Source organism: Amyelois transitella, chromosome 21, assembly GCF_032362555.1.
Source record: "Amyelois transitella isolate CPQ chromosome 21, ilAmyTran1.1, whole genome shotgun sequence".
Lineage (NCBI taxonomy): Eukaryota > Metazoa > Arthropoda > Insecta > Lepidoptera > Pyralidae > Amyelois > Amyelois transitella.
The window spans coordinates 5,846,162-5,874,004 of NC_083524.1; the positions used below are offsets into that span (position 1 = coordinate 5,846,162).

At 34.7% G+C, this 27,843-nt stretch overlaps 2 protein-coding genes across 2 annotated transcripts in view; one reads left to right on the plus strand and one right to left on the minus strand.

Moving 5' to 3' along the window:
* LOC106135594 (myosin light chain kinase, smooth muscle) lies at positions 1 to 27,658 on the plus strand. The gene is made up of 8 exons (XM_060950220.1): positions 1 to 275; positions 10,560 to 10,603; positions 13,894 to 13,984; positions 14,711 to 14,914; positions 22,306 to 22,447; positions 23,702 to 23,901; positions 24,415 to 24,567; positions 25,563 to 27,658. The coding sequence occupies exons 2-8, from the start codon at positions 10,570 to 10,572 to the stop codon at positions 26,743 to 26,745; spliced, it is 2,007 nt and encodes a 668-aa protein (XP_060806203.1). The 5' UTR covers positions 1 to 275; positions 10,560 to 10,569; the 3' UTR covers positions 26,746 to 27,658.
* The window catches only part of LOC132903040 (tRNA-cytidine(32) 2-sulfurtransferase-like), a 198,856-nt gene that overhangs the window by 60,136 nt on the left and 110,877 nt on the right, over positions 1 to 27,843 (minus strand). The window lies entirely within an intron of this gene.

The following is a 27,843-nucleotide window of genomic DNA, read 5'->3' on the forward strand; positions in this document are numbered from 1 at the left end:
CGCCGTTCAGCGTCAGTCGCGACGAAGCGCTGGCGACGCAACTGTGCAGGCACCGAACGCACTAATTCAAATATAGAAACAACCATTTCTTTGTTTTTCTTTTTCGCGGATTCGTTTAGTGAGTTACGAAACAGATTTTATTTTGTGCCAGTGTGTTTCATAGAACCGTATAAGTGGGCCTTGGATTGTGCTATTTTTTAATTCAAAAAGAGAATTATATACCTAAGTTTTTTTTTGGGTGCATTGCTGTGATATGTGCTAAGGACGGCTACGAAGTAAGTGAACAGTCTTTCCAACTTTTATTTATCTTTCTATCTTAAAGGCAGCATGTTAACGTGTTAATAGGTCTTTAGAAATGTAGAATATAGTTTTTTGTCAAGCCGTCTGGCTGTCGCCACTCGCGGTCATAACTTTCGAACCGTTATCACCTTAGACGTAGATGAGTGACCCAGACGACGATGTGAATTGTTATGACAACTATACGAATTGAATATATCTATCAACATGTCCCATTTGATCTCATCAATGAGTAAGTGTGTGTCAACGCACAGAGTCGCAAGAAAATAAAACATGTAGATTTTGGATAGGGTTAATGTCTGGAAGGAACATAGAAAGCATTTTGCTCAGCACTAATAGGTATATTAGAATACTCGTAGCAATGTATGTAAAACAAAGGGTATATTAAACTTAATCTTGAAATTTAAATATTGCTCAAGTACTTCTATAACAACAAAGAAATTAATTAAATGATTAAAATTGTGAGTCATCGTTTAAATGATTTTTAACAAGTCTGCATTACATCGATTTCAAAAAAATGCAGCAATGACAAAATTGGTTAAGAATAAAAAGAATACCTACCTACTTGGACCTACCTAATAGCTAAAGAATCAAGTATAGAACACGCAAATATGTTATAGAATGGATTGATACTTAGCCGTTAATCTGCAGATAAGCCACTCTACAAGGAAATCCAAAATAAATTATTGATTAGATAACATGAACGTATTGTCCAGAGATATAAGGTGTATGAAGTGCAATTAAGCAGATAATGTTATCTCTATAGTAACCTGCCTTTATGTTGCTCAAAAATTGTTATTGGATATGTTTTGTTGAATTTTAAAAGTAAAGATAATGATTTGATTTTGAAAACTTTTACTCATAACAAATTGATACTAAACTACAATGACATCTACAATTATATCCGGCTCGGTGCGGCATCGTTTTTCAAATACTCCACTTTCAATTAAGGGATTAATTGACAATAATAAGACAGTAATTGACAAATTACTATACATAGGAACCTCGACCCTACATTAACCAACATCCTTACGCAACCAGGGACAAATTCCCCATGATGTGATCTAAAAAATAAATACATAGGTACCTACATAAAATTCGCCGCTTTTTCCCGGACGGGTACCTATTCAGAAACCTATATCTTTTTACTTGGTACGAATCCTACGTCCTTCATTTTCTTTAATCTACATATATAAGTTTATGATTATATGCATGCTATCAAGCTCATTGTTTTAAGATAGGTGCTATTAACCTGATCTTTCACCAGAACATCCCAGTTTTGTTCAAGATACGTTCGTCTAGGCCTTCCCAAATACAATCAATAAGGTTTTTTTTTAATTTAATAATTCGAGTAAATCATTCAAATAAAATACAATTTTTCCAATGGGCAAGACGAATAAATATGTAGATACGAAGGTATTTGCTAAATTTGGAATAAAAAACCTTTCGACATCAAATATAATTCCGTATATCGATTAATATCACTCGTCTCTACTAAGTAGTCAGTCAGTTCGAGTATAGAACTCCAGGTGTACTAATAACTGAGCCTATTTGAATTCCTTCTCCATTTTTATTCATTGATTTTAAAACAAAAGCTTCGGAACGTTGTAATGTGGTTGTTACAAACGAATCACGTCTAGAAAACACGTGATATGTATGCATAACGTTAACCAGGGCCGGATTCTTCACAACACTACTCATAGGAAATTAACTATGGGCGCAACAGAATGTATTGTTGACATATCTTTAATAGAATCCGACAGCGTATAACCAAATAATTCCCGTTTCGCAAGAATTTCGGGAAATACTCTCTTAGTGCACCCTAAGATCACATAAGCAACGTACCTACATTCAATTTTTTTAAACCCCAGCTGTTTGGGTCGCGTTAATATGTCGGACATTCAGCTAGTCATTATAATTACGAGTATAAGATTAGATATAAGAAAGATATGAAAAAAAAACCTACAAATTTTTACAAATAAAAATCAGTGGCAGCCTTATCCCATGAAAAGATCTCTTCTCACAATTCAGTTCTGACTACTACCATAGTCACTGGCTTAAAAATGGGTACAAAATGAACCCCGTAGAGTATAGCAAAATTTATTTATATATACATATTTTATATATATAGTCTATATCCCTTGCGGAGTAGACAGAGCCAACAGAAAAGACTGAAAGGCCACGTTCAGCTGTATGGCTTTATGATCAAAATTGAGATTCAAATAGTGACACTGGTTACTAGTCCATCGCCTACAAGAGCAATCTCAAGTTAGTCAGAAATCTATCCCCTAGTCACCTTTAACGACATCCATATAATACATACGAAAGATTTGAAATGGTTCTATTCTTAAGTGCCAGAAACCACACGGCATAAATAATAATTTAGAATTTAACGCTAAGTCCGGTTTCAATGAATGTAAATAGGAATCACAGTTTCAGTGTAAAATTTGCGTGTTCTGCATCACAATAATGCGGTAAAATGACTTGTTCAGTCCATGTTGTGACCTAGATAGCGACTAACATACTGCGAGAATATAAATCTGACATCTCACATACACATATCACGTGAATATCCCTTGCGGGGTAGACAGAGCCAATGGCCCTAAATGTTTTGGCCTTTTTAGGAATTAGGTTCTTAGAATCCCAAGTTTAAGTTATATATTCCCTTAATTGACTTTTACAATAAGTACGGGCAAAAATAAACAGCTGGCACACACGTTCTACAGCGTTATTACTCGTAATTCAAATTATTGAATCTCTTAATATTTTAATCTTAATCATCAGAAAGCTGAGGACTCAACCAAGCCATCAGGAGTTGGAAGAGTAACTGATATATAAACTCCAAATAACGATTGTGTGCCGTGTGGTTCCCGGCAATAATAAAAAAAAGGAATAGGAGCACTCCGTCTCACTCCCATGGATGTCGTAAAGGCGACTAAACTAAGTTTATAAACTTGGGTTTCTTCTTTTATGCACTGAGCAAGCAACCTTTCACTATTTGAATCTCAATTCTATCATTAAGCCAATTTTATGTATATAAATGACGTACTACGTTCATGACATTAACCTTAGATTACCTTAAGTCTTACCTACTTTACATTTACCATTAGTTACGAAAACGTGCAAATAATTTGAGACAACACATTTTAAAATAACGGTTCCTTCGCCGATGCTGACAGAAGGTCGGGAGCACAGAGCAAGGTAGATGGCGTCATCGATCGTTCAGTGCTCTGTGGTCGAGAATAACCGTCTGGCTAAAGTCTGACCTCGGCTCGCATTCCATTGACACCAAAAAAATATTTGGTACTTTAAAAACGAAACAGGTAGTGTTTGTGCTCAATTCCATCATTGTGCCATCCAGCTAAATGTAGCCTTCGAGCCGTGCCAATTAGCTCAGTCTATTCCGTTAAGGATAAAGACGTTATTGGGTTTAGTGTGTTGCCTAATATTATATTGACTCTTAAAGCTATGAACTCTATAGGTTTCACTCACATACACTCCCATTAGGAAATATGTATTCCAAAGATATATAAAGACTGTGCCTAACTTAGAATTTAAATCTGTATAAATTTTCGAACAGAGTCTACATCTTACCAACCGGCAATGATAAATTAAATAAAAAAAGTAAACGATAAAGGTTTTAAAATGAGTACCTACATAAAATATGTCTTTATATAGGTACTCACCTTTACTTAACGGAGTTTGGTCCTGCAAAAGACATCGACGCGCTTAAAGTAAATAAGTACCTACTTGATACTTTAATAACTTTATTTTGTGGGTCCAAAACTCATTAATTATCTTCTTTTCCCATCTTTACTCCCATTTCTATTGGTGATCACTTTTGATAACCAGTTTCCTTCAGGAATGACTGTTTCGGGTTTTTATTTCATCTCTCACTCTTGAGGCCGATTCTAAATGAAAATCAAACCGATCGTTCACTGTATGAATTAAGTCATCATCTAACGAATTATTAATCTTCTTATTTTTGATGAATTATATTTTATTGTGGATACATCCACAATAAATACATAATAACACATACACATCTTGATTGGTTTAAAGTATTGTTAAGTGTCCACTCAAAAACCACAAACGGTAATGCGCAAACATAAAATACCTACATAAAATATTTTTTTTATTATTTTCCTCTAGTGGTACGATGATCAGTCGTTACATGCCTTAAATGGAAGGTTCCATGCCATAACCGGACACTATTGTTGTCTACATGCACGTGTAAAGAATAAAACATGGCATAGTTTCTAACGCTCATGTATAAAAAATGATTTTATTCTCACACGGCAAACACTTCGAAGTAGAAATCCTTTGAAATCTGGAATTTCTTTGAAGGAGGTAAAAATCACTAGACAATCTCTACAGTCTATTTTAATACAATTCAGTACAAAAAACAAAATAATAAGAAAATATTGAAGCACATTTGTTAATACGGGCAAATCCTTGCGGGTCTAGCTTTACCCATGTCTTCGCTCGTAAACATATAGCGCTCTCTCATATTTTGTATATAATACTTCATAAATACTTCCATAGATAGTAAAATAAGACATCGAAACATTTGGACTGATTTTGTTGACATTCGACAGAGGCATAAAATTGAACATCACAAGTAAATTAGTGGACTTTCATTCCGGGAAATCCTAACCAGAGGCCTTGGGTAATTGAATAATTCTGCAGCTAACAATAAGCACTAGCATTAGGTAAAGCAATTCTTAAAATTCTTATTTTTTTAATTTAAGTAGGTGTGCAATTATTGTGGCATAGTATTGTCGAACGACTTTCTTACTGGCTGTGGACGTTTGTTCATGTGTGCCTTTTTTATCAGAAAACAAGTTTGGAAAGCGAATTCGGGTTGTTGAACCCGCGAACATTCTCCTATCACAAGCCGGTTGTAGTGACAACCGCTTTTGACTTCTTACTTCGAAAACATTCGAAATTAGGGAACTTTTTTAAAGAAATGGAATCTTTCTTCTTGGTTTTCATTTATAGTAAATTGGAAATTAACGTTCGAATATTTTTGTGGAATTCAGCAGCAATTAAAAACAATACGTAATTGCATCTACGAGTAGGTAACTTCTAAAACTGACGATTTAACTTTACAATTTATCTGAACAAATCCAGACTCCACAACTGACCGATTGCGAGTTTATTTCCATAGAATGTAACAACAATAGAGTAAGTGAGATACACGTACCCTCTATTTGTATGGAGATCATGCATGAGGCATGACGTATTTGCAAGAATACCATACCTACCTATTGGCGTTCGTCTGACGTGGCGCGCTTTGATGCCAATACAATCATTGACTCATTCTCAATTCGAACTTCAGTAGCCATCTTCACTTCCTTGTTGCGATAAAAAATAAAGAACATTAAAAAAAAAAGAAATAATACTGGCATATCATAAAAAATATATGCATTTATTTTTGTTAACCAAGAAATTTGTGTCTATACAGCCATAAACATTTGACTAAAATAATATTGTAGTATTTTAACATTAACGCGTTATATGATTTAACTTATAAAATTTATTCGTGAATAATTCATGGAATCTGATCTAGTTCAGCTGAGTTTAAGCTCTTAGTTTTTTGACGTGTGGAATTTATAGGACAAGTGGTGAGAGTGATGTCGAGATAAATCTCCAGAGGTGCCAAAACTGCCAAATGGTAACGTTTTAATGCCATGAGTCCATTAGGCGTGTTTAAGAAAACCCGCCGACAGCTGTAAGTGTTTATTGCATTGGATATATGTGCCAATATAAAACAAATTAAACTTCACTGTTTTATGTTGTTCAAGACGAGTTGAAAAAAAATATATATACTGTATCGACTACACAAACACTGTATCTGTCTCATCACAGTTCCGTTTGGATTCTAGACCATTGGCCCAAAGTTTTGGGCTTAGCTCCTTCATGCAAGTGTTACTTCAAAAAAGGAACTAAGTACTTGGAGTACTTACCTACTACTTACCGGGGTAGTTAGTAACTGTAATCCTCTCTTTCAGAATTACCAGCCAGTTATTTTACGATCACTAACAGCAAGTTATATATATGACGCCGGCCTTGTCCCATTCCACTTTTAATGCCTGTAAAACTACATCAACGCAATTTAACAACAATCTGTTATGATATTGCCGTGACTAATCTAATTTCAACCACTGTTTTAATACTTAAATCTATATATATAAAACTCTTCCATTACTGAGTGACTGACTGACAGACAACGCACAGTCGAAACTACTGGTCGTAGACAGCTGAAATTTGGAATGTAGGTTCCTTGGGATATGTAGGGGAGCACTAAGAAAGGATTTTTGGAAATTCAACCCCCAAGGGGGGGAAAAGGGGTAAAAACGTTTCTATGAAAAATCTTATTCCTTGGGTTTATAAACTTGAAACTTGGCATGAACACGTACATAGGCAAGTAAATATGTTTGACATTATAAGTTTTTTCAAACTACCCTCCAATCGTGATTTAGGGGGTGCGATTGGGTGACTGATTTATTAACGCACAGCCGAAACCGCTCGGTATAGGAGTCTGAGATTTTGAACAGAGGTTCCTTTAGTAACATAAGTGAGCACTAAGAAGGGATTTTTGAAATGTCAACCCCCAAGGGGGGGAAACGGGATAAACTGAGCCGGGGCTGCGGGAAAGTTCTAACGAGATACCGTGGCCCCGGAACGCAAAGGGCAACTGAAGGAACGAGGTGGGTTTTAGTCAGTAAAAGTCTGACACTCCCTTCCGTTCCACCCAGAGCGGGAGAGGTCATTTGATGATTTCCCATCCTTAAAAAAAAAGACTTTGTATGACAACTTTCAGTCGTCTCTTTAACATACATAATAACATACATAATTATGTACATACATGCATAACATTAATAACATCACGCCTTTAAATCCCTATTTTGTGTTAACACTACCCATACAAACAGCTACGAAATTTGTCCGCATCCATTTTCACCTAAATTCTTAACGTTAATGAGATTTACTTTTTATTATCAGGTCAACCTAATAGCCTCACATGTACGTATAACTTCGTAAGAATTTTCTTTCAACTCCTAACTACTATACTTCAACTGTCTGTACGAGATCATTAAAAAACGCTATATATAACCGAATTACACGTGGGCGAAGTCGCGGGCGGAAAGCTAGTTTAATACATAAAATCGTAGTAAAGAGGTAAAGATACATACATACTTATAATTGAAGGCGGTTCAGATTTAATAAGAAATCAGTTTTACGAACAAATGGGTGACATGAACAACATTAGGTATATTGTTGCATTTAACTTTTTCTTAATATATTTTTTTCAGTAACAATATCAATCCCCCCTTTAAATATTCGCCTGCATCATCATGAGATTTTATCCAATAAGCTTATTAAACTCATACTTTTCAAAGGATTTGTGTAAAAATCCAGTACTTACGATTAAGTCATAAATACGAAGCAAGTCCGTAATTCAATTCCAGGACCGTCCATTATCACAAAAGTCTATAGCATAAGTCTTTAACCCCATAATATAAGTAAGACATGAAAATATGAAAATACGTGAAGTCTTATTAGTTATTGTTTTGTAATAAAAATAAACAAAATATTTACCTACTAGAAAGTGTCACAGCAGCAGAAATATCCAGTTGTTATTGAGAAGGGCTTTGAGCATAACTATCATTTTCCAAGTGGGTAAAATAGCAGCCGTCTGGACTGCAGACCCAAATAGACGGCCTACATACTGCTGCAGCTCAGCGAATTACGAAGAATGCACTTTATGCAACCCGAACAAGATGCATTTTTGCCAAAACCGCGCGCATGGTTCCCGACGATTGTTGAATTCTAGATCATCTGTTAGTGATAAATCTTCTGAATATTGTATGGAACTTTATATATTTATACTTTATTATACAAAATAAAATATATGTGAAAGCATGATCTAACTGAGAGTTAAACATATTAAATAAAGCTTTTTTCTACCATTTAATTTTTTACTACGCTTTTATTAGCTTGGGTTGTATGTATGTATGTATGTATGTATGTATGTATGTAACGGAATCTTTGAGCTTAATTTTCACTGATTTCTAAACGTCTGATCAACTTGAAACTTTGCACACGTATCAAGGACCGATGACAATGCAATATTTTGATAAGAGTTTCTCATTATCCTTATTAAAACTGCCAGGATTAATAAATTCATTTTTAGATCCTTCGTATGAGAGTAAGAGAGACAGAGATAGCACCAGTGCCAGTAATCTCCATACAAGAAACCAAGAAGTTCTGACGTATAAGGAGTCCAAAAAGAGATGTAATATATTTCCATATAATGTTACTATTAACCTGAGGCTTTTTTATTTCATCGCATCGCTCCATTTAGAATTACCATTAGAAACAATAGTAGAATTAGTAGAATATTTTAAAACAATAAAAAATATATAAGTAATAAAACAAAAGTAATAAATGAAAATTGAACAACTAAATTTACAACAATACAAGAATAAAGTTACTACCTACAGAACTTTGCGATATTTAATACGTATTTAACATATTAATGCGATTCTTGAATTAACATTATGTAACTTTTGCATATTTATAATAGCAACACTGTAATACTCGCTTGGAAAATGAGTGACAGTTTGTTTATTTATGTAAAATAAGTTTTGCAGTAAGTTTTGAATTCGATTCTAACACCTGTAAACTTTCTTTCTGTTTTTTTACCGGTGCCTGTGTATTTACCTATTTGCACTTTGTTTTGTGCTGATAACTTGTCGTTATTTGGAGTTTGGAATCTTCCGTTGAGTCGAGCTTTGTTCTTCCGGATATTCGTGTGATTTTATCATCTGAGATTGGACTCTGACTGTGTTCACTGTGTTGTGCAGATATTTTGAGATAGGACTCCTGTAAAAAGTACCTGATTATTTGAGATAGGAGTCCCAAGTTTGTGTTTGTTTTTGTGAAAGACAGATTTTACTACAAAAGTGCCACGATGTCTTCAGATAAACATTGTTGCGTTCCTGGTTGTAAAGGCAGTGGAGGTATGTTTGAAATATTTTTGTTCCTGTATCAATCTGCCTCTTAATCTTGTGGTTTGATTCCTGGCAAGGCCACAATCGAAAATTGTTATGTTTGCTGGATAGTCAAAAATATTATTAACAGTGATTTATCACTATAAAATTCTTTTCAACTGGGTTTAACAATCATCATACATACATGCATACATATAATCACGTCTATATCCCTTGCGGGGTAGACAGAGCCAACAGTCTTGTAAAGACTGATAGGCCACCTTCAGCTATTGGGCTTTAAGATAGAATTGAGATTCAAATAGTGACAGGTTGCTAGCCCATCGCCTAAAAAAGAATCATGATGATGAGAATATTATGAGATTTAATCCAATCAGGCCACATATAACTTTAAGAAAGTTAGATGTGAAAACCTCCGACGATGGGCGCATGGTTGCGAAAGTCTTTTCTAGTAAGATAGTTATACTAGAAGTGTTAACTTCCAAAACAATAATTGTATAAAAAAACTAAACAACTACGCGTTTTATTGCTAATCAAACTAAAAAATAGAAAATAAATAATAGTTTAAAAAAAACTAAAAAACTACGCTTTATTGCTAATCAAACTAAAAAATAGAAAATAAAAATTAATGACAAAGGAATTATAAAACAGTAGTAGCAAGTCGAACAATCAGTTATAGTCAATTACCTCGGATTAAAATTATAACAAAATTAAATTTATAAACAAAACAATTTAAATCTGAGTAAAAAGCGTGGGGTGCCTGATGTAGTTAATATTAAAATCATTCTATTAGCATATATTTATGACAAGAGAGTTATGAAAATGAAGTAAAATGCACCCCACGCTTTTTACTCTGATTTAAATTGTTTTGTTTATAAATTTAATTTTGTTATAATTTTAATCCGAGGTAATTGACTATAACTGATTGTTCGACTTGCTACTACTGTTTTATAATTCCTTTGTCATTAATTTTTATTTTCTATTTTTTAGTTTGATTAGCAATAAAGCGTAGTTTTTTAGTTTTTTTTATTTAACAAAATATTAAAAATGATATGAACGTAGATGAGGCGAAAGAAGTATGGAGGGACTGTAGCAAGTGGAAAGGTGGTATCTCTGCCTACCCCTCCCTCTGATTGGTGGAGGAAGTGTTGAAGTGAAATTATAACATACATAAAAATAAAAGATTAAATTAATTAATTAAATTATAACTTCTATGTCTAGTTAAAACATTGTATCTTGTTTCAGATCATCAGATATGATCCACGTGGACGAAACAGACCCTGTTGGAGGTAAGGAAGATGATTTTAATATTTATCAAACGAAATTTTCAATACCACATACACGACAAACATGTCGTGTGATATCCAGAATAATAAAAAGGAGCCACTTAAAATTTTTAACACAATATAAATTAATGATGATGAAATAGGTATAAGTAAGACTGTTGGCTCTGTCTACATCGCAAGGGAAATAGACGTGATTTTATGTTTGTTATGTAGGTATAAGTACTTTATTATAAATACGCATAAATGTCTAAGTTCTGTGCCGTGTGGTTTCCGGTACCGTAAGAAAAGAATGAATATGCTTATAAACTTGGGATTCTTTTTTTAGGCGACAGACTAGCAACCTGTCACTATTTGAATCTCAATTATATCATTAAACCAAACAGCTTAACGTGGCCTATCAGTTTTTTAAGACTGTTGGTTCTGTCTACCCTATTTATGTATATGTCTAAGTTATAGTGATAAGAAATGGCATTGTATGAATATATCTTACCTACTATGACTATACTATACAGTTACGTCATCATCCAGTTTCATGAATCAAATTTACGACTACGTATCTTCTCATTCTCACATATTACGTAGACGCATTGGCAGACAGGTAACCATATACCGGAAATACCAAATACTATGTTTATGATGCTCACATCAATAACTATATGAGGTTTCACGATCGATCATCATGCTCTAACGTTCTTATGGTTTCGTCTCCTCTGGGAACAAGCCCGGGGTCACCTTTGACCACGATCAAGACTCGGCAATAACACAGAGCAACTCCCGTCTGACCTCCAAGACCATTTAATAAAAATCCTCTCTCAACATGGATGCCGTGTGGTTCCCGGCACCAATACAAAAAAAAATAGGACCACTCCATCTTTTTCCCATGGATGTCGTAAAAGGCGACTAAGGGATAGGCTTATGAAATTGCGATCATTTTTTTAGGCGATGGGCTAGCAACCTGTCACTATTTGGATCTCAATTCCATCATTAAGCCGAGCAGCTGAACGTGGCTATTCAGTCTTTTCGGGACTATTGGCTCTGTCTACCCCGTAAGGGATATAGACGTGACCACATGTATGTATGTACATGGATCATAGTTGTTGCTCTAAATGAGAATGCTTGTGTAGACACGCGCAATCACTTTGAACAAAGAGTTTTAAGTTCTTAAGTTGTAAGATTTTAACGTACACAAAGCAAAAACCTCCCAAAGGTCGAAATACTATCTCACATGAATAAAATCATTTATAAACAAACATTTTGGCATCGCGCTGCATTCCCATTTATTTTCGTCCGTCCGTCGACAGTTTCCGAAGCGTTTTGAAGGAATTCTCATTTGTCTCTAAGGATTACGGCAACGAAACATCGTTATGGCATTTTAATTATCAAGCCTCCCTGATGATTTTACGTGTAAACGCCAAGCTAAATAAAACTATGTGGAAATTGCTGACAATGACAAATATAAGTACATTCCGGCCTCGTTCCTTTAGCTACAACATATAAATGATCATTAAAAATTTACTTGACATTTTAAGCAAACCAATAAATAATTAAACTACCACTTTGGCAGGTTAATACAATTACCTTTTTATCCGTCACTCACGTGTTCAGATATCTTACATCTTAAACATAGATACTTTCATCCCAAATTTATTAAGATCATTTAAATATCTTTTACATCTATCAATTTAACTCTAACGACATAATAAGACACATTCTGGCACGAACATATCTAACATCTAACAATATATACATATGTAGTGCAGCGATCATGCGATTGTTTCCTGTATAACTATAACAGAAAATGCACGTGGTATTCTTCGGCCGGCGTCCAACATTCAGTACTAGTATGCTATTAGCCCAAGACCGAAGGTCACATAAGTCTTTGGCCGAACGATCGAACCGCCCATTCATCGCTTTTATTTTTAAAGCGATAGTTTTCCCGCCTAACAACGCAAAAACATACTGGCTGAAATTATGTTCGATCTTTGGATCTGCCAAAATTTAAATATATTGTCATTATTTTGTTTTGCAAGATATTCTTAACTCTTTTCATCTTATTGACGATAGTTTTTCAGGTTAGAACCAAACTGAAGTACATAAATTTAAAAAAATATCACTAGCAATACTATGAGTTATAACCAAAAGTATCTTCTTTTTATACTTTGGACTTTTAATACATATGTAGATGTTAATAATGTTATTATCTGCCTACGAGTTAATAACATCAGCTATTGATTTTGGGTGTGAATCAAATCTAAAAGTTTACTTATTTAAAGTTAATTATGTTATAAATAAAAATAGGTAATACCTATTGTAATATTTAAAAAAAATCTGTATGTTTTTGCACGTGGTCCTGCGTGTTTGTCTCAAGAACAAAGGCCAAATTAAAAATATTTTGGCATATCTCCAATATCGGATCATTTTTAAAGCTCATTAAGTAACGGCCGATTATATCCCTTGACTTCTCGTAAAATCTGCCTTCGTACGACTGTATATTCTTTCCTGGAAGTAGTAGGCAGAGACTCCATCTTTTTCACTTGCCACGCACTGCATACTTCTTTCTCTTTTCATGAAATTCCTGTCACGGAATGTCAATGTTCGAAGGGTAAACCACAAAATGTTTGCCAAACATTAAATTATTGTGGGCAATGAACGAATGTTGATGCTCTGTTTCTAAGTTCACCCGTCATCAGATCGTCTTGCATTTAATTGCATTGACATTAGGACCAACTATTAAATGCTAGAGTTGAACGCACTGCTGCCATTATGCGTTCGTCAGCCTGACATTACTCATCGATTTCATATTAAAGATGCACAAACTCGAAGCTTCGTCGCTGGCGAAATTAGAGGAAATCTTTTAAGACTGCGATTTGTTTGTGTTTGTATTTACTCATCAATCAACTACAGCAAAGTCCTTTTATTTTTTAAATACAGATCTATGTTGTTGTATCCTTTTCCGTTTATCATATTCTAATAAGGCAATAACCTAAGTTCATCTTTATTTTTTGGTGAGACCGTTTAAGAGTGTTTTTACACTTATGCCAGCATTAACTTGTGGATCATGCCATGTTTTAGCAAAAAAAAAAACTCAGTTGAACATCAAATCTTTCTTTTATTGGCAAAATTTAAACATAGGTACTCAAAAAAATTATTGGTTTACCTGTGATCATTTTTTACCACATTAATCAAATCACACGACAATTTTTTTTTATTTTATTACTGAAATTAACACTAAAAACACAATTACAGACAGGATTTTTCCAACTACATTTTAACAAAAAGCACTGTTGTTACAGAAATAGAGCCTCCATTCCCGAACCGCGATGTCAGCATCAAAAGGGGCACAGATGTCAACGACTTCTACGATATGCTATCGGAGATCGGACGGTGAGTCATGTCTAATGTCTGCTAGTCTGTATCTTCGTATGTCTATGTGAATTAGTTTGTATCGTAAGATATCGAGAACACTCCAAGTGAAATGTGATTTATGATTTGTTTGAAAATTGAGTAGCTGTGTGTCATATGAGATTAAATGTGGGCGATATATGAAAATGCAAAAAGAAACCAAGTGACTTTGTTCTTTGGTTTTTACAAATACACTCTTTACCCACTTAAACAATCTTCTTGCAATTTGGGGCACTCATAATAATTAAGAAGTTCAAAAAGAACATTTGTGTACCGTACCTTTCATAATTAAATATCCTGGTATTATGTAGGTACAGTTCAAAATGTTTTATTGAATTAGTCATTTATTACTTTACTAGCTGTGCCCGCGACTTCATCCGCATTGAATAGTTATTTTGGGTATCATTGAAGCCCTCAAGGATTCCCCGTTTTTTTTCACATTTGCCATTATTTCTTAATCTAATAGTTGCAGCGTGATGTTATATAGCCTAAAGCCTTCCTCGATAAATGGTCTATTCAACACATTATTTAATATTTTTACATATAATTCGAATTATTAGTTACTGAAATTAGCGCCTTCAAACAAACAAACTCTTCAGCTTTATAATATTAGTATAGATTGAGTTATCCAATTTCAATGCTTTGCAACAAGGATGTGCTAATATTTGATAGAGTGATAGAATTTAACACTTAGCATTTTTGTTGCAGGGGTAAATTCGGCACAGTATACCTTTGCCGTGAGAAGAGTACAGGCTTGGAACTGGCAGCAAAACTAGTCTCAGTGAACCGACGAGACGAGAGGCGGAATGTGGAGCGCGAGGTGGACGTCATGAGGAGACTGCGGCACCCCAGACTCATACAGCTTTATGATGCGTACGAGTGGGGAAAATGCATGTGCGTGGTGTTAGAGCTGTAAGTTTTTACTTTTTTTTTAATTTATTCGTTCGTTTGGTTTTGAAATTCGAAAAAGATATCTGCAATTCAAAATTAGAGTGATAATTCAAGGAGCATTTTATCAAACATTGAGTGAAATTCAGTTTCAGCTACTATTCACCAGTACCTACTTAGTTTAAAACAAAGTCACGCTTTGGTTCTGTTTTCAAGCTTTCTTCTACTATACCTACTCCGGGTTTTAGTGTAGTTTTTATTAATCACCCAAGGTTTATACAAACAAATCGTTGACCAAAGGATACCGTGCTAAGCCGGGCAGAACTGTTTGTTATTATAGCTTTATAAAAGTGGGTAGGTGCTTTATACATAATTCCAACACCGAAATATTTTTATCATTGCAATCAACTTACATATATAAATCATCACTTCTACCAAAATTATGAAAAAATATATATACCACACATATAGAAACTGCGAAATAGGTACTTGCATCTCTTATTATCAAAAGATCAGCATCTTTAAATCTCAAGATTCAACGTTCAGTTTAAAATAATAACCAATATTATTCCAAGCAACCTCGATTCTTAGCAAAACAGTTGGGAAAGCGCATCTCGGCCTTGGTGGAGAATGTGTCAGAAATCGTAAAGATAATGAGTAACAGGAAATCCTTGCCATGCGTACGAGTTTAAGAGTAATAACGTCGTCTGCAAATAGCCATTTCCGTAATACAAATGGTTTATAGACCGTTTGTTCTTTATAGTTATTTTTTACGTGATCTGGCATATAAAAACAGGCAGATATTAGCAAATTAAAAAGCTTAAGCGCAAGCCCACAATAAAGTTTTGAATAGTTAGTAGTTAGATAACATTAATAAATAAATAGATAGTTGAATAATGTTCAGGGATGATATTGCATCAAAGGTACGTTAGGGTTAAAAAAGCAATAGCGAACGCTAATTAACATAAAACAAAAAAGTACATATGTATTTTGTTTGGGATATACCATGAGAGCGTTGCAGCCATATTGTCCAAATCTATGGTTGCAGCAAATTAATTGTAAATTTATGTTCCTGATTTTGATAAAAAAACAATAGTAATGCTTACAAATTGTATGTGAAATCATAGAATGGATCACCAGGCTTCTCTAGAACATCAATAGAATCCCAAAATATCACTCTGAAACATCCCACTTCTGATGTCAAATATTAGGTCCATTTATCATTGAATGTAATGAAGACATTAACCATTACGTTTAACGTTCCGCTCCACGATCTATTCCTGTGTGTCGAGTGTCACTGCAATATTATTTATCATTAGTTGCATTGGTCCGAAACTACCGTATTATTCAGCCAAAATCAAAGTATTTCTGCCATTATTTGTGGGTTGAATAGTGAGTCACCCGCGCTACGACCGCATCGCAAATCACAGGCACAAAATACCGATAGAGCACATATTAATTCATCTTCGTGAACTTTTTAATGATATCACACAATTTCTATTATGCACCTTTGTTGTGGTTAGTAAAGATAAGAACGTTTCTATTGTGTTCTGAGTGATGAAGTTAAGTTTCCCCTTAGTAAGAAAGATAAGAGCCTTCCTTCTGATTTGATTATGATCGTCTAGCCTACCCCCTCCAATGTTCCCATTTACATCTCCTTGTTTATTCACTTAGTAAATCTGCTTTCATTCTCCTAACTACTCCATTTAAGTATTTCTTTATTCCTGTTATTCTAGTATCTTTTTTCATATCATCATAATGACACTTTTCAAAAACACTTTTTGGACCTGTGTGTGTAGTTTATATTAGTATAAAAACTAGTGCCATTATTTGGAAACTTAAATGTACATTGTTGGATAAAGCTTCCTTTCTGTCTGTATTATTCTTTCTGCGTTCTTCTTTGGGAATAATCCGATCATTTCATTCAAATTCATTCGCTGCTTCAGGTGAGTCACCGATCGCAACGCAATAAGCAAGCAAATCTTTCCAGTATGACTGTTTGTTTTGTTGGAATGTTTCGGTTTTTGGTCAAGGGCATTTTCAAACGTGGATTGATTAACGGTAGATATTTTAAAATTAGGCACACAAACTTTTGTAGAAATAAAATAAAACAGTTTTTAAAATATTCGGTGCAGGGTCATTAATCTTATAACGTCAGTTTCTTAAGATTGGTCTTATCAACCAATAACAATAATATTTTCACATACATATAATCACATACATACATATAATATAATCATAAACATACCCAACTGTCTCGAAAAGACTAGAGGGCTTCGTTCAGCTATATGACAATGACGAAATTGAGATTTAAATAGTAACTACGTACTAGTACTTCGTTTATCAAATTGTACAGATAATAGAAGACATATAAATATACACGATCTTCATCATCTTGTGTGTTTCCAATTATATTTTAAGCTGTTTTTTGAAGCCCCAACCAGACTATGACATCTAGGTACACAATCTCCATGAAAACTGCGCATTTTTATAAAACTTAACATCATCTATAAGATTGCGGCGGGTATTAACCCTTTCCATGCGGAAGCATTATTTCAATTCCGCCGTCTCTGTACGGGCGGTTTTGTATTAAGGCCCTTCTATAAAACGATGGGCGAGATATTACGTCATAACAAAACTGGTTCTACTGTACGGAAGGCGTATTATTGCGTTCTGTAATTTCTTTCGCTAGACGCGGATGGCGTATTATTTCGTTTTCAAAATTATATAGACAATTTTGGTGTTGCCATACCTTGAAACAATAACGTCTTTATAAGCAGAAATGAGCAAAATTGAATTATGATTAAGAATAATGAACATTTGCTGCAAAAATACAAAAAGAATATCAAATATTTATATAAAATTACTTGCATATATTTTTTTTTATAAAAAACTGAAATATGTAGTAAATTGAAATCAAATTTTTATTAATCATAATATTTTTTTGGGCAATTGGGTGTGAGCAAGCATATAAGCAAATGAACACTCAGTTTTTTACATACTCATTTTACATTTTTTTATATTATATTATCATGCTTTTAAAAAAAATATCTATATTTATAATAAAATGTAACGACGGTAGCTTAAAATTTAATTTATGAGGGTACAATAAGTAACTGGCTAGTTGACATATCTTGTACATTGTATCGTGTTTTTTTTGGACATGGTGTGGTGTTATCGGATTTGGAGAGTCATCATAACATTTCACTTTATTTTGTAAAATTCGTTGCGGTATCTTAAATACTTGAGATTCTTTGACCTCGTCAAAAGCTTCGGGAGAAATTTCATTGTTTCTTCCTCGTTTTCTAGATAAAATACTTTGCGACATCTCATCATCGTCGATAAAATTTGGTTGCGAATATGGTTCATGCTCGTCAATTTGAGTCTCATCTGAAGATTTATCTTTAAAAATATTATCGTCGAGGTAAAACACATTATTAAGAATTATAAGTAATAAACTTACCATTTATATTATTCTCCTTTTATTAGACTTTTTATATAAAAAGCTTACAACACTATCGGCGTAAACCATGCACTCGTATCTACATAATAATAAGTAAGTATTTTTCCACCGTTTCACGTAAGGTTGTTGAGTTTATAACTACAGTACAGGGGAACCAACTTTCATATTGGTCTAATCGTTTAACACAAGGAATTGTTTTGGACGCAATAATACGCCCACCGTGTGGCCAACGGTTTTAAGTTATACGTGATATTACGCCAGCCGCATGGAAAGGGTTAATAGGCATATGAATAATCTGCCGCGATAATGAGGCCGGTCGTTGACAGCGACGACAGGTGTGAACACGCCCTCTGGACATTAATAACACGGAATTTCACTTTTGTCTTACCTGAGATTCTATTTTGGAAATTTTTGTCACTTACGACTCTTACTCAAAACTAATCAGACGAGTGACTGCGGTTCAGTATTGAAAGATATTGGAATTAAACGGTTTTATTTTTTAAATAAAAGCACCAAGTTCTTGTTTTGCTGGTTTTGGTCGAAAAGTTTAAAAAAAATGAGTTTTAGCGCAATTTCATCTAGCCTATTTAGAAAGCTTTGATCCTTACCAGTTTGAGGTGATAGCAAACCCTAATAATTTAGAAATCGTCTTATTAATTTAATTCATATTTTTATGAAGATAAAAAGAAGTATCCGGACATGTCATTGCATTTGTTATTGTTGTTTTACACAAAATTCCGTGTTTACTCCGTTTCCACGCACGCGCTGCCCAAACAACGCAGGCGTCATCAACTTGCGTATTTAAAAATGTTTTTCTGTGATACATTTTGTAAGACATTGCTTTCCTTGAAATACTTTTAATTTTTTGTTACCTTATCCTTGTGTTTAGGTATTGAATTAATACAGTAGGAAAAAAGAGTTGCCATACCTAATGGCCAGAGAGATAGGTATGTTATTTGCGACGTGAGGGAGTATAGACTCCCTAATCATAGAATTAAAATGTGAAATGTCTAAAAAGTAGATTTTTGTCTTATTTTCTTCGGAAACGCATAAAAAAGCCTCCGGGTTGAGATATAAACAAACAACTTATAAATTCTTTTATAAAAAATGCACGTCAATAAACGCCCAAAAATGCCTCCGGTATATTGGAGTGATACCACATATCGTATAATAGTGACACATTTAAGCAGACGAACTTTCACTCAACCGTTCAGTTCCAAAGAAGTTCAGAACGCCTTAATCCGACCTACTTATAAACTATTTTACACTTCCTCTTGATCGTATGACGCAGCGCTCCCTAATCCAACATCCCGCGTCAAAGTCAAGTGCTCCCGTAAAAGGAGGCGATGGCAAGCATGCAGCGGCGTCAAACGTCAGATAGCAACTATAACAACTACACATAGTTGGCGCCGTGCCACTGAGACGCCATCGTCCCGTCTCGAGCTTGAATGCGATCGTGAAATGATCATGTATTTATAATGTAATTAAAGTTTAATGTATAGGATGGAATTGACAGGTGCCGTGATTAAGTCAGCATTAGGAATGGAAGCTGCATACGATTCATAGAAATATTTATATGGCAGCTTCTACATTTGTTTATATTATTTTACTCCTATCATAGCGCATGTTTGATTGAATTTTCAATTAGACTCTAAAACCCAAGTTGAGATTAGTTTAAAGAATTGTAAAATGTTTATATAGTACCTATTCATTTTCCTTAATATACACGCAGAAATCTGTTTTCAGCAATTTACTACATGCTATGTGAATACTGCAAAAGTAGGTAGGTAAATTACAATTGTAAACTTCAAAGCACATTAAATGATTTCCACTTTCAATTCGCAGCCAATCTGCACAATTTCAATTTCAGTTCATAATGATGTAAATACTGACAAATAAATGACGTTTTACATCCGTTTGCAGACACGTCTTGCGTCAGGAGAGCTCTTTGTGGTTTATAAATATTGAACTGCAATCATAACAAATGACGTCACGGGCCGCGAAAAAAATAGATTGGCGAGAGTATCAGCTGTTTACGCGGGAGCGGCCATTCAAGATGATTCTAAATTTGAATTTTATTATAAACCTTTTCATTCCCTTACGCCCCCTAGAAACGAAAAACGATAGGCAATATATAGGAATGTAAGTAAATTGGCTTATCCGCAGTGTATGTGGTGAGGGCTACTAACTATAATAGGCCATAATACCTACTTAGTCTCTATTCGGGGTACATATTATATTCTAGTTGTAATAATTAATTTAAGCCTATAATATAATTAATCCATCATTGTAGATGAATTAAGATTCAGATAGTAACAGGTGGCCTAGCCCTTTTCCTTGATGGACCTTTGGAATCTTAGGAAAAGCGCCTGCCACGCCACAATATTTTTTCTTCGCGTCCAAAGAAGCATGTAAGATGAGAATGATATTGAAGTAGCTACTTAAGTATACATTTTCGACAGTCGAATATCGATTTTGCGTGTGTGTGAAATTCTTCAAAGCACCGTATAGTAAATAACAGTTAAGAGGAATTGATAGTTACCTAAATGTAATCACCTCGTAGTTTCTAAGTAACTGACTTGCATTGATATGTTGAATGAATGTTAGGTATGACTTGAAATTATAAATTTTATTGAATTACCTTTTAACGAAATTAGTTAACAAGTAGCGATTAAACTAAGAAAAAACTTATAGTAAAGATAAACACGGGCGGCCTTCATAAAACAAATGCAAAAATTATATCGCATCAAACACTTGAACAAATTTGCGAAATTATAGAAACACCTGCAATTAATTACTGTCATTGTTATAACTGATTAAGTCACGTAGGTAGGTATGTGCGTAATGCATATAATGTCTATGTAATATGTTACGATATTATTTTTAAAAAAACTACGGTATATATAAGATGTCGAGCGGAGTCAGGGCCGCTCGCCATCTTGCAACCTATTTATGATTGTTAAAAGTTAATAATTAGAAGTCTGGAATGCAAAAGACGGTTTGTACAAATTCTTTTCTACGAGGACACGGCAAGAGTGAAAGTTATGCAGAAAACAATGAGAAGCACCGTTCGAAAGAATTTCGGTGAAAAGAAGTGTTTTACTAAAATAGATAGGTATAAAGTTTTATCCGCAGTTATTCAATTTTCCTTTTTTTTTTTTGACTTTCTATGCAGATTATAAATATAAAAAATAATTGGGTAGTCTGCTTCTGTAATAGAAAAATTCATTTTAACCGACTTCAAAAAAAGATGAGGTTCTCAATTCGACCGTAATTTTTTTACTGAGCAACAGTTTTAAGATTAAAAGCGTAATTGTTGACAATACTCAAACAATACATGGATTTGTGCCAATTTTCCCTGGCCGAGAAAGTCATCAGCCGGCGACCTTGTCGTTATCAGTCTATTTTTTGCAACAAGCACGTAATTATTAATAGTACAACGTACAAGTCTGGTTAGCAGACTGTGTTCTTAGAATTTTCGGGCGGTTCAGAAGAATTCACCTGATGATCGCTTTTATGGTAAACTAATGAGAGATACCTAATCTCGATTTAGTTACTGATGGAGTAGTAAACAATATTGTATTGCTAAAAAAAATATTTATATAATTCATAAATGGTAGAAGATCATGCCCATACAGCATACTTTCGATAGGAAGATTAATAAATAAGACTGTGTTATTACTTAAATAAAAAAATAAGGAGGGAGTCACTTCGTATGACCTTTGTGAACCAGTCGTATCTGACTCACACACTGGATCGTGGGCATAGGCAGACCCTTGTTCTTATCAGGAAGTCGTAATGGCGTTTGCGGACGAATAACCTACATCAAAGTCTCAGTCAATCAGGAAATTATGATCCAACCCAGCACTTCTCGTTCAAAGGCTTTGTCACCACTACCCACAGGATATCTACTACCATTACAAATGATCACACATAATCTTGTTATTTCCAGGATCACAGGGGGAGAGCTGTTCGAGAGAGTGATAGACGAGGACTTCGTTCTGACAGAGAGGGCTTGCACCGTCTTCATGCGACAGATCTGTGAGGGCATCGAGTTTGTGCACCGGCAGAACATATTGCATCTCGATTTGAAGGTGATAATCCTTGTATAATAGTGTGAAGGCCTCTTTCGTTCTGACTGATACGGTTTACACCGTCTTTATGACACAGATCCGTGTGTGATCGGCAGAACATAAATGCATCTCGATTTCTAGGTGACGATCATTGTATAATGGTATCTAAAGACATCTTTCTTTCTCTCACTGTCTGAGAGGGCCAATCAAACGGCGACAGTCTGTGGACTGATAAAGTTCGCATCATAGGTCAACTTCGTACAAAGTTTCTACTCTTTAGTATTCTGAACATGAAACTATTCTGTAAATAGATTCGACGAAAAATTTAGTTCAAGGTCCTCACATGATTAATAAGTGAGCATATGTGTGCAATCTAAATTGATTACCCATTTGATAAACATTGATTGTATCGGTAGTTCAGTAGCGTAGCAAATTCATTGTTCAAGGAACAATATTTTAAATTTCAGAACCTAGGTAAAATAAGAAGATGTGTAGGTAGATCTTGATTGCCACTTAGATGTTAGTTTCTCAGTGTACTTCCTTGGCATTATAATCTCAGCCGCAAGAAATACCAATGCGACGTAGGTCTCACCCTTAATCGACATGGGCGCAATTGAGCTAATATAATAGAAACTTTATTCTTCTACGGATATCCTTAAAATCGTGGCGCAAACGCAGAGTACCGACATACTTACTTCTAGAAATTGTATCAAGGGAAAGGTTTAGGGTCTTCTTTTGACAACAGTTCACTATCTCGGACTCAACGTGGTTCAACGTGGGTATATACCATACTTACATCGGTACATACTCATTACGTTTCTCTCAGTGCAAATACTTTCGTAATAATGAATGATAGCAACATTTCGATCCAAACAGTTGGTCCGCTTCCAAATCGTTAATCAAAATGGCGGAAAAGCGTGCGCGGGAGTTTTATGATTGTCCGTCGTGAATCGTTTGTGCGATTGTTTATTTGTGTCTTTATTTCTGTCATCCGTGTAATGTCTCACAAATACTTTATTTTATGTATTTTGAGAATGAATAAACGGAACTTTATTTTTATGCATAAAGTAGTGTTATTTGATCTTCAGCATGGTCAAATGTATTAGGACGGAATCTTTGGAAAAAAATATTCCAATTGTCTATGTGTTTAACACACTAAAATTGTAAAATTCAGAAATTTACTTAGTATTAATTAATAAATAAATAAGTAGGTACCTTAATTTTTTTATAACATAAAAATCGTTTTCCTTACCTTCTTATTTTTTTTATCTTCAGCCTGAAAACATCCTATGCCTGACAAAGACGGGCAACCGGATAAAGATAATAGACTTCGGCCTAGCCCGGTTCTACGACCCGGAGAAGAAGCTGCAGGTGCTGTTTGGAACCCCGGAGTTTGTGGCGCCTGAAGTTGTCAACTTTGATCAGATCGGATACGGCACGGATATGTGGTCCGTCGGAGTTATATGCTATGTTCTGTAAGTACATTTTATCTTAAGTGTAAACTTACATACATTTTTAAACTATGTCATTTTTGGACAATATTATCAATAAGTAATTAAATTATTCCAATCAGTGAACCAAAGGAGTAATTCAACCCAAACTAGACGCTATAGTCGTATAATGTTTTGCCTAATTGTATGTTTGAAGTTAAAATAGAAATAACACTTATTTATTTTTTCCTATACTCAGAAGTGTAAATACAGCTACATTGTCGTAGCAAAAATATTCAGACATCTATTTTATTAAGGAGGTAATTAGGTAATAATAAAATATTTGTCAAACCCACAACATTCAATTGGCTCTCTTGGCATATTTGAAGTTCTCACTATATGAATAGAATACCTCGGAAAGTGTTAACTACTCAAGAACCCAAAACAAAAATCAAACATACTTATAAATATTATTTATTAAGTCCACCTGTTGTACATTTTACGTGCATAAAGTTTAAATTAATAAAAAATAAACATTATTTTCCATAATCCTTGCAGTCTATCTGGGTTATCACCATTCATGGGTGAGACCGACATCGAGACAATGGCGAACGTCACCATAGCGAAGTACGACTTCGACGACGAAGCGTTCAATGAGATCTCAGACGACGCCAAAGACTTCATCAGCAGGCTACTGGTGAAGGACAAAGAGTAAGTACTTCTTATACTTAAAATGTACCGTCAACACCAGAGAAACAGAACCCACATGATATAAATAAACAAGAACTATTGTGGGGTCAAGTTTTTTTGGTAATTGATCGTTAAAGTATTCCTAAGCGACATTATCCTATCGGAATGATGATAGTAGTAGTCCAGCTGACAATAGAGTTGTAGATATTATGTACAGAAATAAAGGTTTTAATAATAATCTATTTATCTGGCAAACAATTGAAAGAAATAATAACCAATTGTAGTAGTGATGTAGGTACTTACCTACCATATTTGAAAAACATAAGCGTAAACTGGTAATACTGGTTTACATTTTCAAAAAGTACTCTCCTTCCTTACACGTAGGTTTATTTAGTTAGAATTAGCGGTAGTAAAACTTACATTTTACCACATTTGTGTTACCCTCAAATCCTTTTGTGTTTAACCCTTAAGTCTCATATCCATCCGTTTTCTTTATTCTCGTATAATTACATAAAACCATAGTGTTATTGATACTTCTAAAAATAATTTAATGGAAATGAGACGAAATTGAAATACCATTTTTGTTGTACGATATCTTATTTAAAAAGCTGTGTGATTCAGCCTCGATAAAGACCCTTTGTTACTTGTTTAATTTCAACCAACACAAAGAATATTGTAACTAACATTATTTGCACGCCCTTTTTTGTAACTTAACAATAATTTGTAGAAGCTAACCCTCTTTGTTTAATAAGTAAGTAGTAAATGTAGCAAATGTCGTATTCATTCAGATGTCCCGACTAAGTTATACTCTCTCATATATAATTATCATGGTTTACTATAAATTAAGTACCTTCACATCATCGTCATCCTCGATAAAGTCTTCCTATTACATATCACTACCAAACACAAAAAGAAAACATTACATTTTCAATAATTCATCTTCTTACCACAACCTCTTCCCGTAACTGCACAGGATTCTAGGTGTTGGGTTATAGTAACAAGGGTCTTTGTCGCAGGTCGCGTCCGAGTGCCACGGAGTGCTTGCGTCACCGGTGGGTCGCGAAGCGGTCGCCTGTCGAGAAGAACAAACCCAAACCCATTCCAGCCCCCAAACATGAGCTGGACGTCGCCAAGGACAATCTTCGTCTCTTCGTAGAACGTTGGAGCGAACATCCTAACAGCCCGTACGTCTTCGACAACGAATCACATGAAATCACATGCTTGATGAACGGAAACTGCGAAAGGTCATCAATTGGAGGCTGTTCACCGTCACCCAGAAGCTCCTTAGGAAGTTCACCGGATGAAATATTTGACGAAGACGATCTAGAACCACCTCCACTGAGAGAAAACAACTACCTATCGCCAAGGTATAATCCTGTCGAGCGAAGGGCGTCAGATAGCTCCTGTTTCATGCACAAAAAGCACGATGTTATGGTGAGAAAGAACTTAGCTGAAGAAATCAAAAAATTGTCCGATCATTTGTTCATGCTTTCTACTATGAATACCGATTTGGCCAATAATAACAGCACGAAGGAGTTAGATAAGAACGTATCCACAGAAACCAAAACCTCATCTAAAGAAGAGAAATTACCAAATGGATTTAAAAGAGAATCCAAAACTGTGACTAAAACAACTAATGGTGACGCGTCGCAGAAAGAGAAAAAGATTTTCACATCTAAATCAACTCATAAGCTGACATCAACATTCTTAACGGAAAGGGAACCGGAGAAACCCGTTACGAGTAAAATGCCATGGGTTAGATCAACGGTGACCTCGAGGTCAAAGCGTATCACAACTTCCAGCAGGGACGTGCCGGACCAGCCCACGGAGAGGCGGAACAGTTTCTTCCAAGAGTTTGATAGACGAAGGGACCAAATCGATAAACTAGTCAACGGCAGTACAGAACGGAACGGAAGGCAGGTGCCTTATAGGAGAGGAGATGAGAACAACGCACATAGAACGAAAGATTTGTTGCTCCATTTGCTAGAAAAATGGGGAGAGACGGAAGTGGAAGCAGAAAGAACGGCAGGTGGAACTTCCAACGGAGGCCGACATCAGTCAATATCTTACGAGTGGTCGCCATCAAATCAGCTCGCACATAACTCTATGTCCAGCCTGCACGCGTTCTACCAAAGGCAAACCTCAGAGGAAAAACTACAGAGGAAAAAAGTTCCAACAGCAGTTCAGAATTCAAAATGATTTCAAAGGTTCCTGACAAGCTCGGTTCGCGCTCAGTTAACTATTTTCGAATTAAGACATTAAATGGAAAAATTAAAATCCATTTAATTATTCTTAATGAGAGCGCCCCTGAAGCTTAGGAAAGTAATTAAAATAAAGACTTTTCAGTGCCATGACATGTGGACTTGAACTAACTGATTATTAATAGGTACGAAACTCTAGATTAAGGCAAAGTGAACTAACTGGTTAGTTACCAAAGTAACTGAATGAGATTATATTTAAGTACGGCAGTAAAATGACAAGTTACGAATCTAGTCTTCATACACAAAGTACTGTATGAAATCTGTATGACAAGAAAGACTGAGGCGTTTGGTAATGTTTGCACCCGTAAAAACAATAGATAATACATAACTTCTAAATATAAAAACTTATATGAAATTTATTTTCGTTTCGATACAGTTAATTTATGCAACTGCTAATTACTTACATAAAATAAACCTATATACCTACCTAAGTAGAAAATATATAATGTGGTAGGTAAATATTATTCCTATATTGAAAAAAGCATTTGAAATTGTAATGTTATAGCGTTTGATAAACTAAGTGCCCTGTAGGTAGAGAACTAGTTCAGGCCTCTATTACTGGCTGTCGAAATGAAAATAAAGGTATATTGGATTGCATACGACCTGACACATCCATACATATGTATTTCGTATTTGGAAACTAAATAAGAAAAAACAACGAAGTAAATTAACTGAATCATAGAAAATGTTGAAATTTACGTTGAATTTTAAAGAACTGTTCAATCAGGGGAAGAACTTTAAAGTTCCTTGTGCTAAGTACTTACGTTATGCTTCACTCGTAATTTTATATTAATTTATTGTTATATTTACGATTGTTGTCAAAATATAAGGCTTAAATTATACAGAATGGTCTTTTTATTTCAAAATATCTCCTCTTACCATATACCACTCGCCCAGGGCAAAGAATTTATTGGCAAATTAAATATGAGACTAATACCTATGCTTATTATTGTGGGGATACATATATAAGTATAGCTACCAAGGTACATGCATAAATTCCTGGCTTGACGTCGCGAATAACATGCGTGCTGTCTTA

Bases quoted from the DNA above. Each gene is read 5' to 3' on its own strand.
- LOC106135594 (XM_060950220.1), top strand. From the start codon at position 10,570: ATGATCCACGTGGACGAAACAGACCCTGTTGGAG. The intron at 22,448-23,701 runs GTGATAATCCTT...TTTTATCTTCAG, and splicing joins TATTGCATCTCGATTTGAAG to CCTGAAAACATCCTATGCCT. The intron at 23,902-24,414 runs GTAAGTACATTT...TAATCCTTGCAG, and splicing joins GGAGTTATATGCTATGTTCT to TCTATCTGGGTTATCACCAT.